Here is a 17500-nt window from a genome sequence, read left to right as displayed (position 1 = left end):
CTCTCTTTGACACATTGATGAAAAAATATTGTTCTGGTATCTTCGTTGTCACGGCAACCTTTTTTCATAAAATCATAACAGCTGTTGTATTGACAAGTTTTCCGAGTGAATTTCCGTGGCAACATATTTGGGTTTGATGATTTTCGACCCAGCTGGAAAAATATAATTTTCGTTAGAACAGTAAACTTTAACGCCACATTAACTTTTTCATCAACCGCTTCAGGGTCAAACTATTCTTCGAGTCTTTACATGGAATCGAAGGAAAACGGTGCCATTTCTGAAAAACGCTTTATATAATTCGATCACATTTGTTTTGAAAGAATCTCACGTATCACCTAAATGTTCGGCATTTTTTTCAAATATTTTTGGACCTTTTTTGGCATGAGCTATTAAGAAAAATGATCAATTAAGATGTTAGCTGTTGTGACAGGAATGTGAATTTTTAGAACTTACTTCAAGAATGTCTGTTAAAGTTAAACGATTTTTGGTAAAAAATATGAACTGACGAGTCGATACTAAACTGGTTCTCTGAGTTTTGTGTTTTTGTTTTAACACTTCATAAAGACACTGTAAGCTGGGATCCCAAAGTTTCCTAAGTAACTGTGGTTAAGTATAGCATTTAAAAGAAATCGAACCATTATGGGTAAAACGCATGAAATCTCTCTGTGGTTATTTTTTGAAAAAATAAGAATCAAGATTATTTAAAAATCAAATTGCGCTTACTTTACAATGCCAGGTCCCTGAGGAGCCGTTATGCGCACGTTTGGCAGGCTCTTTCTGCATTGCAGTATCTTCATCCTCGATGAATAGTACGTTTGCATTTACGGTTAATATCACAGCAAAGCCTACTATGGCAAAGGAAACCAACGCTGTTAACGCCATCTCGAAATCCCTGCCTTGGTGCCTTGTTACAAATGCACAATCTCCTGTACTGTTAGATTATAACTGTATCTTGTGTTTGCTTGTTTGCTTTCTAAAGCATCCTTAAACTAGCATAATTTAACATCAGAAATACTGTCTTTTGATGAAGTTTTCTTTTTAGCGTAAACTAATTTACGTCAGTGTTGACAGTTCAATTGAATGACACACTTTTTTGTGGAAGTATAGGAAAAAAAAAAACAACAATAGTAGTCAGATAGATAAGGAGAGATCCTCGTCAATTTTGTAGTTTCCTATTGACCATGAAATCACCTTTAATAACAAACACTGACTATACACCAACAGAGAATTTTTTTGTTTTCAATTGTCGAACATCCCAGTATCCATATCTAATTATTCATGCAATAAGCAAACGTCAGTGTAAAAAGTTTTTTCTGTGATGTTTATTCACTCGCTTACAAAGTCTTGCTCGTTTGGTTGCAAAAACAAACTCTTGAGTAATCATTGCGAATATACTTTAAATCTGAATGAATATTTTAGCCAGCTGCCTGATTTCCTCAGAGATTAGAGGACCGTATGATAAAGAAATATTTCGGTGCAAATACACGCCCATTGCACGTAAAAGAAATTATTTTGCTTGTGCAGTACTTGCAGAGAAATTGACTTTCACTACTAACAATCACATTTTCTTGATTTCTTTTCGTTCAACTGAATACAAAGCTAGCTTAAACGCAAACAACTTAAACACACAGGCCTTTTTGTCATAGATTAGTGACGTAGCTTTGTTCTAAGAAAAGTGAACAAGGATGGGGCAGTCGTGAGAGTACTCGCCTCCCGACAATTTTAGGGCCGTTTATACGAGAGAAAATAAGCCGCGGCTAACTCTGGCCGCGGCTTACGTAAGCCGCGAAAGGAACTATTTATACGAGTATAAACTCCCCGGCCAGGATAAGCCGCGGCTTGAGAAAGCCGTGAACGTAGATTTTGTACCATTTATACGGGATGTTCGCGGCTTACGTAAGCCGCGGCCAGAGTTAGCCGGGGCTTATTTTCTCTCGTATAAACGGCCCTATTAATAAGCCGCGGCTAACTCTGGCCGCGGCTTACGTAAGCCGTGAACACCCCGTATAAATGGTACAAAATCCACGTTCACGGCTTTCTCAAGCCGCGGCTTATCCTGGCCAGGGAGTTTATACTCGTATAAATAGTTCCTTTCGCGGCTTACGTAAGCCGCGGCCAGAGTTAGCCGCGGCTTATTTTCTCTCGTATAAACGGCCCTAATGTGTCCCGGGTTCCAGTCCCAGATTCCAGTACTCCCGCGATTTCCCCCTCTCCTCAAAAACTAAATTACGGTTTGATTTGGTTTCTGTACACTTTTCCTAGCGCTAAATACGTCGTCGTCGTCTTAGTTTAGGCAGCTTACGAAACGAGGACGGCGAACGGCAACGAGGACTTCATTTTAAAATACGAGTTCGTGTATTCATATCACTATATACGAAACTATTTCACGTCGTTTCGTTTCGCGTTAAAAATGTGTAGTAACTGTCGAGGAATTAAACTGGTATGATTGGAAGCGTAGAGAGATTGGAAGCGTAGAGAGAGAACTGAAAATTCATTGTCATGTGCTAACGTCCTCCACAGAACCTTGAATTTGATCGTTTCACGTCGTCATTTAGGAGATGACGGCAAAGAAATGTACAAAAATGTAAAACGCACGTGCAGAGCGTACAGAGCCATTTTTTTTGCTCACTAAACCTATTATTTTGTAGCGTCGTCGTTGCCGTCGGCGTCGTCGTGGCAAAAGGGACCTTAGGGACCTTAAGATCTACGACGTCGACGTCGACGAAAACGTCACCTCAAAATAGAACTTGGCTCTAGTAAAAGTCTTTCGCGATTATTCCACCTCGTTCACTTCGTATAATGTGGGCGAAGTTTCCTAAAAATAAATTGGTACGAGCGGTTTCAGACTGAAAATAGAGAATGAAAGATTCTCTGTTGCATGCTCACGTTGTCGTCAAAACCTAAAATTTAGTGATTTCACGTCGTCGTCATGCAGAGAACCGCAAAAATATGAGCTAAAATCCGTGCCGCACGTGCAGCACGATTATTTATGCTCTTTTAACCAATGATATCATTGTTTTGTTGTGAGTATTCGAGCGGAGCGGGTAAAACTCACTTGACGTGGTGGGTGCGTAGAGCCAGTGCAGGGACTTTAAATAAGTCTTTTCGCGATTATTCCATCTCGTTTAATAGACCTTATTCACGATAGCCGCCATGTTGGACTTGCCTTTATCATGCAAATTAGCTACACCTTTCTGAGGGGGCAAACAACACAAGTGCGATTGATTTGTTTCACGTTCATTAAATGTTTATCACCTAAGTAGTAAATAGAATGCTTACACAAGTTACTTCGATGTTTTTTTTAGTGAAAATGAGCAGATAACAAAGTAGAAAGTCAAAATGTCGGAGGCAATCAAAAGATATAAAATTATTATAAAAGGTACTTAATTCTAAATTCTAAAATGTACTTTTAGCAATGTTAATTCAATATTTCGACGAGTCGATTTTTTCCCCAGCATAACACATGGCTAATTTGCCTGACAATTTGAAAACCAACATGGAGGCTATCGTGAATAAGGGCTATTAAGTCGTGCAATGTGGGCGAATTGTCCTAACAATCTCGTTCCCAGGGTCTCTCTTCTCTGCCTCCCTCCACGAGAAGGGAAGCAGAGAAGAGAGACCCTGAGAACGAGGCTGTTCTCCTAAAGGTTCATTGGTCAGTTGCATTTGATGCCCATTTCTCTAAATTTAGTGATTTCACGTCGATGTTTGGCAGAGTATCGCAAAAATGTGTGTTATAATGCGTGCCGCACGTGCAGCACGATTATTTATTTTTTTATTATTGTTTTATGGCGTTGTCGTTCCTGTAGCTGTCGCATTTGCTTAAATTTTGCCTCGTGGGATTTTCGGTGTCATCGACTTCCCTATATCGATCACTTAACTGCAAACAACTGTTTTTGCATAGAAATGCATTTTATTATGGTCTTTTATGCTCTTTTCACTATGATTAGCGCTCTTTGACGAATAATCCTTGCATCGTAGTGACGTCAAGTCACGTGCATACTTGAGAAAGCCATTACGAGATAATATTCTCCCCCAGGCCCGATCCAGACTCCTCCACGCACTTTCCCCAATACTGGCCCACACCAGCTGGTTTGCATTCGTAACCCTGCACGCAGCAGTTACCCTGAAAAAAAGGGGAAAAAATTCGACGAGTTTTCGTCATTTCAATATGTAGTAGCGTAGCATTCCTCGTATAACCTGCTATTCTTTGGTATTGCAAGCAGCTTCTATTGTTTTAAAGTCTAAGTCATTGCTTCAATCGTTTAGTCTTTTGTTTTTGGCTAGGGCCAATCACATTATATGTTACGAGAGCTGCTACATCACCTTCCAATGCTTATGAAGGCCTTATGTCCAGAAATGAACGAAATTAGATCCACGCCCGATTTTGATAGAGCGACACTTGTATGACTTTAAAAAAGTGTTTGTTTCACGGACCAAAGTTTGGCAAGATTAAAATAAAGCTTCTCCTTAATCCCACCAAGGAAACTCCTAATATGGGCAGTAAACAGTTCGATTGCCCAATCACATTACTGTTTTTCGAATGACGTCTGAGCGAAACTTTCCAGAAAGTTCCATGGAGAGATGACGTCGTTTGCATCCTCGTTGGCTAAGCCAATGAAAATTCGTGCTTGTTCGTTTTTGTTCGATAAGCCAATGAAATAATTTGCATTTTTGTTTACGTTCTGTTTTTACGTTTATTTTTCAAGGTTACATGAAAGTAGCTCTATCTTTATCTGCGGACTTGAGTTTGGGGACACTTTGTGACTCAATTTGTCTGTATTCCCAGACGCCAGTGATGTTGAAGTTAGGGAAAGAGAGAAAGGGGACACGTCGTGCCGCATATCAAACTCCTAGCGCATTTAATTACGTGCATTCCTGGACATATGTATACTTAATGAAGGCGTCAACTGAGTTTTAAGGTAATTAATAATCATTACCGCTGTAAGAAGACAGTAATCGTTCGGTTGCTTCTTTGGCCAGCATGCCCCATAGGCACAGCATTTCGAGCTCGGGCAGCTTGCGTCGGAATTACATACGCACTTGCCATACGAAGAGGAACCGTATCTCTTACACGTAAAGCCTTTTACGCAGCAACTTCCCTGAGAAGCGGATTAATAAGAGGCTATAAGTCGCCTATGCTTTTTTGCTTACTTTAATCTTCCTAGAGGTAAAGTAAAGTAAAGTAAAGTAGACCTTATTTAACGTCGATAACTCGTAACAGTAACTTTCAATCACTGACAAACCTGAGGTCGACGGTGCGCTCATTTTACTCCCCCTCTCCATCAGTGCTCCGTTTTACGGGTATTTAAAGCTACTTAGCTACACGGAAAGGAAAGGAGTCGAAACAAGGATGCGAGATCCGGGAATCGAACTCAGGACCTCTTGCACCAAGGCCGCGCACTAACCGACTGTGCCATCCTTGCTCCTAAAGCCGAAACGTCACAAATTGACCGTCTTAATGTTTCTGGGTGATGTAACAACGAGTGAAAATTTTTCTCTATCGTTTTGCGGTCTTGCGCCAGCACAGTCGCAAATGGATTTATTTATAGATACACTTTGCGCGCGAAAACATACAAAGGGTCTCCACTTTAACCAATCAGGATATCGCATTGACGTCACAAATTAATTTGCATCATTGTTTTCAAACAACTATCTCAATGCAAAGTACTCTGTGACGTCAACCATTCCCCTTAATTGCTCGCTTTCGGATTAAAGTATGACCACTTTTCCTGTCTTTCAAAGCCAATAAAAAAGTGAAATTTCAATCAAAAGGTTCTAAAAACAACACGATGTATTTGAACGATATGGGAGAATAAATAAAGTGGAAAAGTGTATTGAGGTGACGGGCGCTTTAAGGACGGTTTATCGCAGCCCGACTTGACACCATATTTGCGGCCGATTCATGAAAACGAAAATCAGGCCGATACTTTCAGAGAAGCCGGCGTGTGAATTATCTCTAAAGAATGCATGGTTATTTTACCCGCCAATTTTCTTTTTGGATACCAAGAGTACTTACTAAGATCTACTTTCTCTGCATAGTTTTAAACCGCGCAAAAATATCCCTGCATTATTAAGCATCACCGATAGGAAATCCGAGTATCTGGAGATGCGCAGAGCGTATGCGCAATAACAACAGTAGGCACCGTCCTTAATAATCATTACCTCTGTAGCCTCTGTAAGACGACAGTACTCGTTCGGTTTCTTCTTTGGGCTGCACACCCCGTTGGCACAGCATTGCGAGCTAGGGCAGCTTTCGTCGGAACTACAGGAGACGACGCACTTGCCATACCAATGGGAACCGTAATTTCCCCGTCTACACGTATAACCTTTTACGCAGCAGCCACCCTGAGAAGCAAATTAATAAGAGGTGGTAAGTCGTCTATACCTTGTTTCCTACTTTAAATTTCCTCAAGTCGAAACGCCACAAATTCACCGTGCTAATGTTTCTGGCTGATGTAACGAAGAGTGAATTAGATAAGAGTGTTTCTTTAACACTTTGCGGTCTTCTCCCAGCACAGTCACAAATGGATTTATTTTTAGATACACTTTGCGCGAAAACAACAAAGGGCCACCACCTTAACCAATCAGGAGAGGCCATGTTTTTTTTACAGGTACATTACAACTAATCTTCGCGGGAACGGGTGTTCTAAAAATAGACTCATTTTTGACTGTGCTGGGGAGGCCATAAGAACACTCTTAGCTAATTCACTCTTGGTGTAATGCAATAAGCTATGAGGAATAATCTCGGAAACACCACTTCTCTTTCCCGTATCACGAAAGCAGCAGATGATAGCAGCTGTTCCAAAACTATATTACAGAGATTAAGCAAAAAATGTCAGCGTTTCTTCTGTAGGTACCGGAGCAGAGATTACGTAGAACAAAAGACAGAAAAAAAGCACTAACTCCATAGACTAATCCCAAGAGACCAAAAATACAATGCCGTCCAGTTCCTTCAGAAAGACCCAATTAAAGGCAGCTACGGCAGCACCGCCCGATCTTTGAAACATCCGGTTTGCTTCGTTAAAGTACCTATCACCTCAACGCACTTTTCCACTTCATTTATTCTCGGATATCGTTCAAAATGCATCGTGTTGTTTTTACAACCTCTTGAGAGAAATTTCAATTTATTATTGGCTTTGAAAGACGGGAAAAATCGTTATACTTTGATCCATAACCGAGCAATGAAGGAGGATGGGCTCGATACCGGGATGACGTCACAAATTAATTTGCATCACTGTTTTCAAAGAACCTCGTATCGAAACCCGATTCCCCTTCATTGCTCGGTTATATATGGATCAAAGTATGATCACTTTTCCTGTCTTTCAAATCCAATAAAAAAGTGAAATTTCAATCATGTATTTGAACGATATCGGAGAATTAATAAAATGGAAAAGTTTCTTGAGGTGATAGGCACTTTAAGGACGGTTTATCGCAGCACGATTTGACTCCCGATTTCGAGCAGTTGGTTTCTCCTTCGCTTCCCGAGAGAGAAACCACTGCGAGCAACCGTTTGATTTTCCATCGAGCACGTGTGAAGTACGTCACAACCCACGTGATGTATTTGACATCACTTCGTCTTATTTCGCGGGAAATAACTGCACAGCGGGCTAGCTCGCCCAAACGCAGCAGCTACGTAGCTAAAAACACGTGCAAGCGCCAAAACAAGTTTACTAACTCGTTTTACCGGTTCAAATTTAATTTATTCGTCCTTGTCGCTGGACGGCGGCTCACTAAAAGAAACTAACCGTTGTTCGCAGTGGTTTCTCTCTCGGCAAGCGTAGGAGAACCCAACTGCTCGCAGGGTGCCCGATTTGCGGCCGATTCATGAAAACGAAAATCAGGCCGACACTTTCAGAGAAGCCGGTGGTGAATCAGTTACATGATGATATGGTATGCGTACAATATAGAAGCAATCAAAATTATGGAGATCAAGAACTCGATCGTACGATTCGTGCTGCGATGATGTTGTGCCTACAATTGCTAGCGTGTAAACCGGCCTTTTGACTGACAAGGAAAGCTGACAATTTCCTAATTTTAAAAAAAAAAGTATTTAATCAGAGTTTCTTATCCCAATAGCCAAAAGGTATCCGTTTGAAATCGGTGCCTGGATGTTAAAAGCAACATCAACGCTCAGTTAAAAAAAATCCGTATCCCGAGGAATCTGAGATATATTTTGTCAATTTTATATACAATTCATTTAAAACTGCGTCATGGTCTCGATGTGTTCAACCTCTTTTTGACCAGTGCCAGTCCCTACTAGTTTTACCTTTAGTAGGCACCAGTGTCCAGGCTGAGTGCAAGATCGCAGCCATTTGCAACATCGATAATAATAGTATCCAGAACGGTAGCAGCGGTAACCTCCTGAGCAACGGCTTTGGTGAGAACAATATCTCTGAGGAGTGGATAAAAACATAAGTAAGGGATAGTTTGTTAGTTTTTGTGCGTCTTTACCCCCACGTCACCCTTTCCATCACTGGCACCGGCACAGCACTGGCCTTGAGAAACATTCAAGTTTTTTGGTTGCATTATAAGAGCGAAACGTATTATGCTGGAGGGGCATTTCGTGAAGACACTGTAGGCTGGGATCCCAAAGTTTTCTAAGTAACTGTGGTTAAGTATAGCATTTAAAAGAAATCGAACCTTTATGGGTAAAACGCATGAAATCTCTCTGTGGTTATTTTTTGAAATAATAAGAATCATGATTATTTAAAAATCAAAGTGCGCTTACTGTACAATGCCAAGTCCATGAGTTGCCATTATGCCAACGTTTGGCAGGCTCTTTCTGCATCGCAGTAGCTTCATCTTCGATGTATGGTACGTTTGCATTTGCGGTTAATATCGCAGCAAAGCCTACCATGGCAAAGGAAACCAACGGTGTTAACGCCATCTCGAAATCCCTGCCTTGGTGCTTTGTTACAAATGCGCAATCTTCCACGCGGTTAGATTATAACTGTATCTTGTGTTTGCTTGTTTGCTTTCTAAAGCATCTTTAAACTAGCTTCATTCAAACATCAGCCATACTGTCTTTTGATGAAGTTTTCTTTTAGCGTAAACTAATTTATGTTGTTGACAGTTCAATTGACACACTTTTTTGTGGAAGTACGAAAAAAAAAAAAACAATATTAGTCAGATAGATAAGGAGAGATCCTCGTCAATTTTGTAGTTTCGTATTGACCAAGAAATCACCATCAAGAAGAAACACTGACTATAAAGCAATAGAGAATTTTTTGTTTTCAGTTGTCGGGCACCCCAGTATCCATATGCAATTATTCATATTATAAGCAAACGTCGTTGTAAAAAGAGTTTTTCTGTGTTTACTCACTCGCTTACTAAGTGTTACTCGTTTGCTTTTCAAAAACAAAGTTTTGAGTAATTATTATGAATATCCTTCAAATCTGAATGACTATTTTAGCCAGCTGTCTGATTTCCTCAGAGAATACAGTGGATATAATGGCCATTTGTCGTTGAATGTTTGTCTACATCCTTATTAGCAAAGTCGAAATTACATAAGATTCATAATTAAACGCCGTACCATTGAGAAATATTTCGGTGCAAATACACGCCCATTGAATTGCACGTAAAAGAAATCCAGCTTATTCTTTCGTTTGTGCAGTACTTGTAGAGAAATTGACTTTCACTACTAACAATCACATTTTCGTGATTTCTTGTCGTTCAACTGAATACAAAGCTAGCATAAGCGCAAACAACTTAAATAAACAGGCCTTCTTGTCATAGATTAATGACCTAGGTTTGTTTTAAGAAAGGTGAACAGGGATGAGACAGTCGTGAGAACACTCGCCTCTCGACAATGTGTCCAGGGATCGATTCCCAGATTCCGGTAGCCAGGTTTTTTTCCCCTCTCCTCAAAAACCAACCTATGATTTCATTTGGTTTCTGTACACTGTTCCCAGCGCTAAATACGCTTAGCGCTTAAAGTAAGTTCTTTTCATCATCGTCGTCGTCGTAGTTATGATAAAAAATCCCACCGAATATGCATCTGTTTCTTGTGCGCATGCTTCCTTCGCCACTAAAAGCCAGCCCTGATGCACGGAGTTGGCTTAAGACGTGTGATTTTGATATGACACCAAATTCTCACGAATTTCCAGCAAAGAAATCCGTGGTGCTAGTTAGGAGAATGAACATTTCGATCGTGTAAATGAAAGGGTTGCCATAATTGAGAGATTTAGCTCATTTCTTGCATGTCATGTAGAGACATATCAAGCAACTTCACAAAAGAGGGAAAAAAGTTCGAACAAGGAAATTTTCATGCTCTTATTAAGCAATAGAGGACGTTTTCTGTGTTTTCATAGCCTCATCTAAACACGAGGGGGAGTTGGGAGAATTCGAGACAGTTATGCAAATCCGAGACGCAGTCGAGGGTTTGCATAACTGTCTCGAATTCTCCCAACTCCCAACTCCCCCGATGTTTAAATTGATTTTCTTGACACACGCTCATATTTCCTACCAACCAATCAAAACGCGCGTCTGACAATACATAACCAATCAAAATTCGTGTGATGTCACAGCTGTGTTTCTATACTCTCATCTAAACACAGCTGTTGACCAATGAGAGTGCGCGTACTATGCTAATTATTTTATAATGACACGTAGCAGACTGCCGTTTGCTGCTCGCCGTTTCAAGTAATCTCTCCATCAACGCATTTAGCATCTCGAATTTTTCGGAAAACCACTGAGTGTCACATGACATGGCTTACCCTTCTTGCGGTAAGTGATTTATTGCAGCGTTTTTCACCTTAATTTAAAATTCTATAGATACTCACGTTTAAACCTACAAGATACGTTTTTTAAAATTAATGCTTAAACTCTTGAATTAAACAAATTTGGTTGATCATTTGCACATCGATGAGGACACTCGCTCAGTTGAATTAAAACATGGAATAAAGTAAAGGAATATTCCAACATGGCGCGTTTTTCCCCTCCAAAAGCCGAACCTTATGCAAAACCGCTAACGGCTGACCGCGGTTTGAAGTTTGCGGTCGACCTTACAAAACTACGACGACTGCCACAACGACAACGCCACAACACAATAATATCATTAGTTAAAAGAGATGCACGTGCGGCACGTCGTGCGGCACGCATTTTGGCAAAAATTAGGGAGTTTAAACACGCGACGTTTTTGAGCCACGTACGGCAACCGGAAGTGAGCCGGTTTTCCCTTTTCACTAGCTTGTCTTCGCACAATCACATTTACATTGCTAAGTATCTTTTCTCCATTAGAGATGATTAGGTTAAAAATCTGGAAGATACTACTGTCCTGGCATGCGAAATTTTCATTTCCGGTTACCATCCGCGGCTCAAAAACGTCGCTTGCTTAAACTCCATAACTCTTGCGGAAATCTGCATAACAACGACGGGAAATCACCAACTTTGAGGTTTTGATGACAACGCGAACATATAAATGCAAATCTTTCATTCTCTATTTTTACTCTTGTACACATTTATTTTTAGAATAATTTGACCACGTTGTACGAAGTGAACTAGGGAGAACGATCGAGAAAGACTAAATTAAAACTTTTATTTTGTGGTGGCATTTTCGTTGCCGTCGCCATTGTAGATCTTAGGGAGTTTAAGAAACAACGACGGCTACGGCAACGACAACGCCAAAAAGCAGTGATATTATTGGTTAAAAGAACCAAAATGATCGTGCTGCACGTGCGGCACGCATTTTTGAACATTTCTCTCCCGTACTCGTCAAAACTACTACGTGTAATGACCAAATTTAAGGTTTTGACGACAACGTGGACAAACTACCGTGGATCTTTCAGTCTCACTCTTTACTTCAAATCCGTCTGTGAATAATATAAAAAAGATGGAATAATCATGAAATACTTAAAACAGCTCAAACTTATATTTTGAAGTGACGTTTTCGTCTCCGTAGCCGTCGTACCCTTTTAATTCTCACATTGTCACGTTTTATGTACATTCCGTTGTTACTGGCATAATTAGCACTTTTTCCGACTTATAAATTCAACTTAACGCTTTGTACATTAATCAACCGAAGATGACAGAAGTTTCTGTCGAAACAAGTCTTGTAATTTCAAAAGTTTTGTCGTTTTCTTTAAAAATCTTTCTTATCCTTGTTGCTTCAAAACGCCGAACATGCCGTTTTAAATCATCACTCCACGTATTCTTATTCCGGAATAGGGTCAATCGAACGCACCCTGGGTTAGCCCAATCGGTATATGACCGTCTCTTCACCTGGGCCCGGTTCCTCGAAAGCCGATTAAGTTAATCCAGGATTAGCGTAAACTTTTGTTTCACGTTTTCAACTTTTTGGTGAAAGTTTCTTTTGCTTATTTTTGTTATTTAAGATTGACGTCTTCTCATGTAAAGTTCTGCCGAAAATCTGCGTTGAACAGCATTTGGGAGTAGAAAAATAAACTGCTTGGTTAATTTTTAATCTTAGATTAGCGTTAATCGGCTTTTGAGGAACTGGGCCCAGCTGGCCAATCTTGATCTAACATTAGGATATGTATTCGTCATGAAGTGTCCCACCTGGCATTGTGAACTTGGGTTGCCTGTGGTGATCTATGATTGCGTGACACTCGCAAGCATTGACGATGGAAATATCGAGCGAACAGGCAGCAGTGCCAGACAAGAAAGGAAACGATTCCGAGTCCAAAAATGATCAAATCATGGAATCATCAGACTGCAAAACGAAATCACCAGATGAAGAAGTAAACACATCAGCTGTAAGCTTATGTAGAACTCTTATCAGAATAATTTCCAAAAAACCAGCCACTGCTGTCTTCACGGCCTGAACGATCGATGGAAATCGATGATCGGAAAATGAATCGATCTTGAAATCGATGGCAATCGATTACAGTTAATTTAAAATTGGCATCAATACAGTTAATTTAAAATTGGCATCAAGTAGCATGGCCAATGGATGACCAATCGACAATCATATAAAAGTAGTGGTGAACATCATTGAATGTCATCGATTGGCGTTCCTATTGGAAATCGATGAAAATCGATGTTATTTTATTTAATTGATTGATTCTTTTAGCTTATTGTACCCTGCGAGCAGAGTCTCTTTCGATCTTCCTAGATAAGTCGAGAGGATTTGCCGCTAATCCAAAGAAATCGATGAGTCAGTGCAGTTTGTCAAACCTTCATTAATTTGTGCGCATGATCAATCGCCGTGTGTCGTTAATTTTTAAATTTACAAAAGCGTGACAATTTTTAACTGTCTAAATTCCCATGAGCATTTCCTCCGTATGTCGGTTACAGAAGCTAGTTTTCCAGAATTGAGAAACCTATTAATTTTTCAGTAAAAAGTGAAAAAATTATGGCAATTTTAATACTTGAAATATCTTGAGTTTCCAAGGAAATGGTTCCTTGGTTGTCGTGTGTTTGCCAGAGTTGTTCGAAAATATTGTAACTGTTTGATTTGGCTTTGTGGTTTTGCGGTTACTAGTCACGCTTGACTGACTCCCGAATACTGTACGTTTAAATTTTTAACGCATGCTTAATACGAAATGTTGAGGCGGCTGGCAGAGTCTTCTTTCCTTTTCAGGACTTATCTAGGAAGATCGAAAGAGACTCTGATGATATTGATAATCAATGACAATCGATAATCACAAAAACTTGTACGATTGATTGTCCATGGATTATCAATATTAATCGATTAATCGACATTGATTGTCATCGATCATCGATTCCACTGAGTGTTCAGGACCTGTGTCTTGACAACTGGCAACAGAAATCTATTAAGCAATGTGCTTGCTTTAAATATTTCATACCTCTGAGATTTGCATAGGAAAACTGTATGAATACGATTGATTTATGGGCACGAGTGATGTTTTGGAAGTTCTCAAAATTCCACAAGCCGTAAGCCGAAGGCGCATTGTTTACAAATGCACTTTTGTTATTCCACTCCTCCTGAAAAAGGTTTGTTTTGTCTGCTAAACCATGCATGAAATGCTGTTAAATTAAAGTACCTCGAAGAAGTACATGCAGCACCCCTGTAATGAAATGGGCATGACACATCGGTCTCAAGTTGTGATCAACACAAAGGCAATAGGATGCCTGAGTCTGTGTTTTTAATAGCTGCGCCCAATATTTTAAATATGGACGATTATTGAATACACTGTGCAGTGTGTCATTATGGGTCTTGCACTCACATTAAAATTCAATGATTTTGCTAATAATAAGACTGATTCTTAAAGTGCCCCTGTGATAGAAAAAGTCACTTTCTTTTTTTCTTCAGATTTTGAAAGTGTGTTTGCTTAAAAAATAAATACCTGTCTGGCAAAATTTTGAGCTTTGATTTTTATCCAAAGGCCGTTTACTTTAATTGAGTGGATTTCATGGTCCACCATTACTCACATTCAAAACTGACCGATTGGACCTCAGAGGGTTGGATCCAGGAAAAAGTGACATCAAAGGCTCACTAGCTTAAAATTTCAGCATATGAATGAGGTTTTTAATATATGCAAAACGCCAGTTTAAAAGTCGGAAAGCCCAAAACTCCCATGCTGCATGTTAATTCTGTCGTGTATCCACACATTACATTCTTAAACTAGTGAGCCTTCGACGTCATTTTCTCCTCAATCCAGGTCTCGATTAGAACTTAAGTTAGTAATGGTGGACCATTAAATAGGAAAATTCCAGTTAAAGTAAACAGGTGTCTTTTTGAAATGAAGGCTTAAAACCTTGGTCGCTTATAGTGTTTAGTTAACATAGTTTTGGAATCCAAAGAAAAATTAAGAATTTATTTTTTGGTCACAGGGGCACTTTAAGTCCACCAGTGTCGCATACTGCTTGTACAGGGGTCTCCAGCAGTCTGAACATGTCAGTAATGGCAGACTATGAACTCCTAAATGACACTCAAAGTTAACAGTCTTTGGATAAAAATCAAGGGTCAAGTGTTAAGCAAATTGACACACTTTCAAGAAAAAAGAAATTATTATTGATTTTTTTGCTCAATTAATAGCACTTTCAAGAACTGACTCAAACCTTTGAATGACCACCTGACCAAAAACTTACACATCTCAATCCTGGTCATAGTGCCCTTGTCCCAGAGGTTTCTCTTGAGCTGCCATGCAAGTGGCGAAGATGAGTTCGGCGAGGAAGAGAAAAACCTCTGGTTACCTTGCACTTGAATCTCTGTCACTTTCATGCAGACACCAGGGTCAAGATCTGACCCTCAGGCTCTAATTGGTCGATACTTTAATCACAAACACGCACTTCAATGTGATTGATTCATTGGATTGGTCATACTTAGGGAAGGCGTGATTGCCAAGTTGCCATTGGTCCATTTTGTAATTATCCATTTGACGCTTTTGAAAGCTGGCTTGTGCAAGAAAGTGTCAGATTCAAGTCCAAGGTAACCAGAAGTTTTTCTCTTTCTCACTGCTTTGTGACTCAACTTCGCTGCTTCACGACTCTTTTGCAGCTCAAGAAAAACCTCTGAGACCAGGGTATGATCATCATATATACGGCAGGTACAAAACACAGGTCACAGGTCACAGGTCATTTTTTTACCAAATGAAACAGAAAGTATCCTTTAGAAGCATCCATTAAAGCTAACCTTAGGCCTAATTAGGCCTAAAGAAAAGATTTTAAGCCTAATGTTAGCATTTGTAAACAGGTACTGTAGGGTTGTTTCTATATTCATAACCATCAGTAAAACAATGACCCGTGACCTGGACCTTTGACCTGTATTTTGTACCTGCCCTCTAGAAGTTGATCAACTAAAAATTTGGTTATCACACTGAATTTCCACTGTATCAACGAGTATAAAATTTTGGTATCTTAAGTCCAAGCTCATTTTTATGGATACACAGATACAGTCCAGTAGAAATGATTATAAGCTTATCAATAACTTCTTAACTTTCTGATTATGATAACAGTGTCCTGAAAAAGAGAGGCCCCAGTTCAATGTAACAACTTCCTTGTCTAAGGAAGTCCTTCTGGATCGCATAAAAGGCACAATATATGGGAACTGTATTGGAGATGCTATTGGACTGCTAACAGAGTTTATGTCCAAGAAAGAAGCTGAACTTGTAAGTTACACAAATTTGCAAATCATGTATTGATAACATTTTTTGTGAACAAATATTTCTTAACTTTGCCAAGGGCTCTGAAATTAAGAATGTGTCAATATGATTGTAAATATAATTGTCTTAGAACAATGACTTTTAATTATTGCAAGGTGGAATAATATCTACTAGGTAGCATTTACTGTGATTTGTTGACAGTGATATGAATAAGGGCAGTACAATTAATTTGGAGACAGTAAACATCAGCATGGTTCATAACTTCTTGACAAGAAATATTTTTCAATAAAATGTGTGAATTATATATTATACCGCAAAATAAGTGGTCTGGAGTTATACACACTGGTACCTTTCTGGAAAAGTGCAGGAATTTGGGGTATTTCTTTTCTAAATATTAGATTTAATATATGCAACTCCCTTCTTTATGGCCTGTCTAAATCTTCGGTGCAAAACCTATGTTAACTGGTACAGATACGATAGTGCAGCCAGAGTCCTCACCTTAAATTCTCACAAATCTAAACATACATGTATCACTACCCATTAAACAAAGAATTGAATATAAGATTTTACTTCTTACTTTCAAAATTCTCATTAACTGTGCACCGTCCTATTTGTCTGACCTTCATTAATTCTATGGTCGCCTGGCCTCGATCTGTCTAAGCTTATCTTACATGTAACTCTTATGGAAAGAGAGCTTTCTCTTGCGCAGCCCCTGAGCTGTGGAATTCACTCCCTCCTAATATCCGGTCATATTCTTCTCTATCTATATTCAAAGGCTTACTTAAAACCTGGCTTTTCGAACAAGCATATCCTGACTAGTTATTGCGATTGAGTTGGTGCGTGATTTTATGATAATTATGTGATGAAAGATGCATGATAAGTACACTGTACAAAACCTGTGAAATCTTGTGGGTTTTATTAATGTTTAATATATATTTGTTTTATTTTTTGTTTTTATCACTCTATTATTCATAATATTTTTATTGATTAATATAATACCCTTTTCTTAATCTCTTTTGGCTCTTAAATCTGGTGTCGAATAGACAGGCAACATCTCAATAATCACAAACTCCCAATCTATCTTTACTATTACTATTACTATTACTATTACTATTATTATTATTATTATTATTATTACTATTACTATTACTATTACTATTACTATTACTATTATTATTATTATTATTATTATTATTATTATTATTATTATTATCATTATTATATTGGTAATTTGTGAAGGAATTACACGCAATCCATGAATGCCCTTAGAATGTACTTTTTTATTTCATCTATAGATCTATGGCCGCAATTACCACCAAAGCTGGGGGGGAAAGTTAAAGGCCAAATTCACGAAGTCGTCACTTCCCAATTTAGAGTATGAAATGAAGAATAGAGACATGCACCGTGACAGGTTTGAAACTGGCGATTGGACTGATGACTCTGATCAAATGATCCTGATCTTACAGTCTTTG

At 39.1% G+C, this 17500-nt stretch overlaps 3 protein-coding genes across 5 annotated transcripts in view; 1 reads left to right on the top strand and 2 right to left on the bottom strand.

The window, feature by feature from the left end:
• The window catches only part of LOC138056426 (uncharacterized), a 7701-nt gene extending 6738 nt beyond the window's left edge, over positions 1 to 963 (bottom strand). Inside the window, exon 1 of the mRNA XM_068902214.1 lies at positions 724 to 963. Within this exon, the coding sequence (XP_068758315.1) occupies positions 724 to 821 (98 nt within the window). The 5' untranslated portion in view covers positions 822 to 963. The remainder of the gene's footprint in view (positions 1 to 723) is intronic.
• Positions 964 to 3893: 2930 nt separating this feature from the next.
• On the bottom strand, positions 3894 to 8933 carry LOC138056424 (uncharacterized). Of its 2 annotated transcripts, XM_068902210.1 has the most exons (5): positions 8732 to 8933; positions 8270 to 8395; positions 6166 to 6348; positions 4941 to 5102; positions 3894 to 4126 (listed from the first exon to the last, which is right to left on the bottom strand). In XM_068902210.1, exons 1-5 carry the CDS (start codon positions 8888 to 8890, stop codon positions 4016 to 4018), a joined length of 741 nt encoding a protein of 246 aa, XP_068758311.1. In that variant the 5' UTR covers positions 8891 to 8933; the 3' UTR covers positions 3894 to 4015. The 2 variants fall into 2 exon arrangements, with proteins under 2 accessions (XP_068758311.1, XP_068758312.1); XM_068902211.1 differs by lacking the exon at positions 4941 to 5102.
• A 3619-nt stretch (positions 8934 to 12552) lies between these two features.
• LOC138056425 (ADP-ribosyl-[dinitrogen reductase] glycohydrolase-like) overlaps positions 12553 to 17500 on the top strand; it is a 15099-nt gene continuing 10151 nt past the window's right edge. The window contains exons 1-3 of one of the 2 annotated variants that reach the window (XM_068902213.1): positions 12553 to 12701; positions 15882 to 16034; positions 17324 to 17500. The exon at positions 17324 to 17500 is cut by the window's right edge and continues 18 nt beyond it. In XM_068902213.1, coding sequence (XP_068758314.1) covers positions 12585 to 12701; positions 15882 to 16034; positions 17324 to 17500 — 447 coding nt within the window. In that variant the 5' untranslated portion in view covers positions 12553 to 12584. Of the gene's footprint in view, positions 12717 to 15881; positions 16035 to 17323 lie in introns of both variants that reach the window. The other variant, XM_068902212.1, reaches the window with a different exon arrangement.

The sequence above is a fragment of the Montipora capricornis genome, chromosome 7 (assembly GCF_036669925.1).
Source record: "Montipora capricornis isolate CH-2021 chromosome 7, ASM3666992v2, whole genome shotgun sequence".
Lineage (NCBI taxonomy): Eukaryota > Metazoa > Cnidaria > Anthozoa > Scleractinia > Acroporidae > Montipora > Montipora capricornis.
The sequence above is the reverse complement of the archived record's forward strand: the minus strand, read 5'-3'. Positions and strand labels throughout refer to the sequence as shown.

Excerpts from the sequence above, each read along its gene's own strand:
- LOC138056424 (XM_068902210.1), bottom strand. The coding sequence starts at position 8,890 with ATGGCGTTAACACCGTTGGTTTCCTTTGCCATGGTAGGCTTTGCTGCG. Across the intron at positions 5,103-6,165 it reads GTCTTACAGAGGCTACAGAG|GGAAGTTGCTGCGTAAAAGG; the intron begins GTAATGATTATT and ends TCCGCTTCTCAG. Across the intron at positions 4,127-4,940 it reads ATTACTGTCTTCTTACAGCG|GGTAACTGCTGCGTGCAGGG; the intron begins GTAATGATTATT and ends CCTTTTTTTCAG.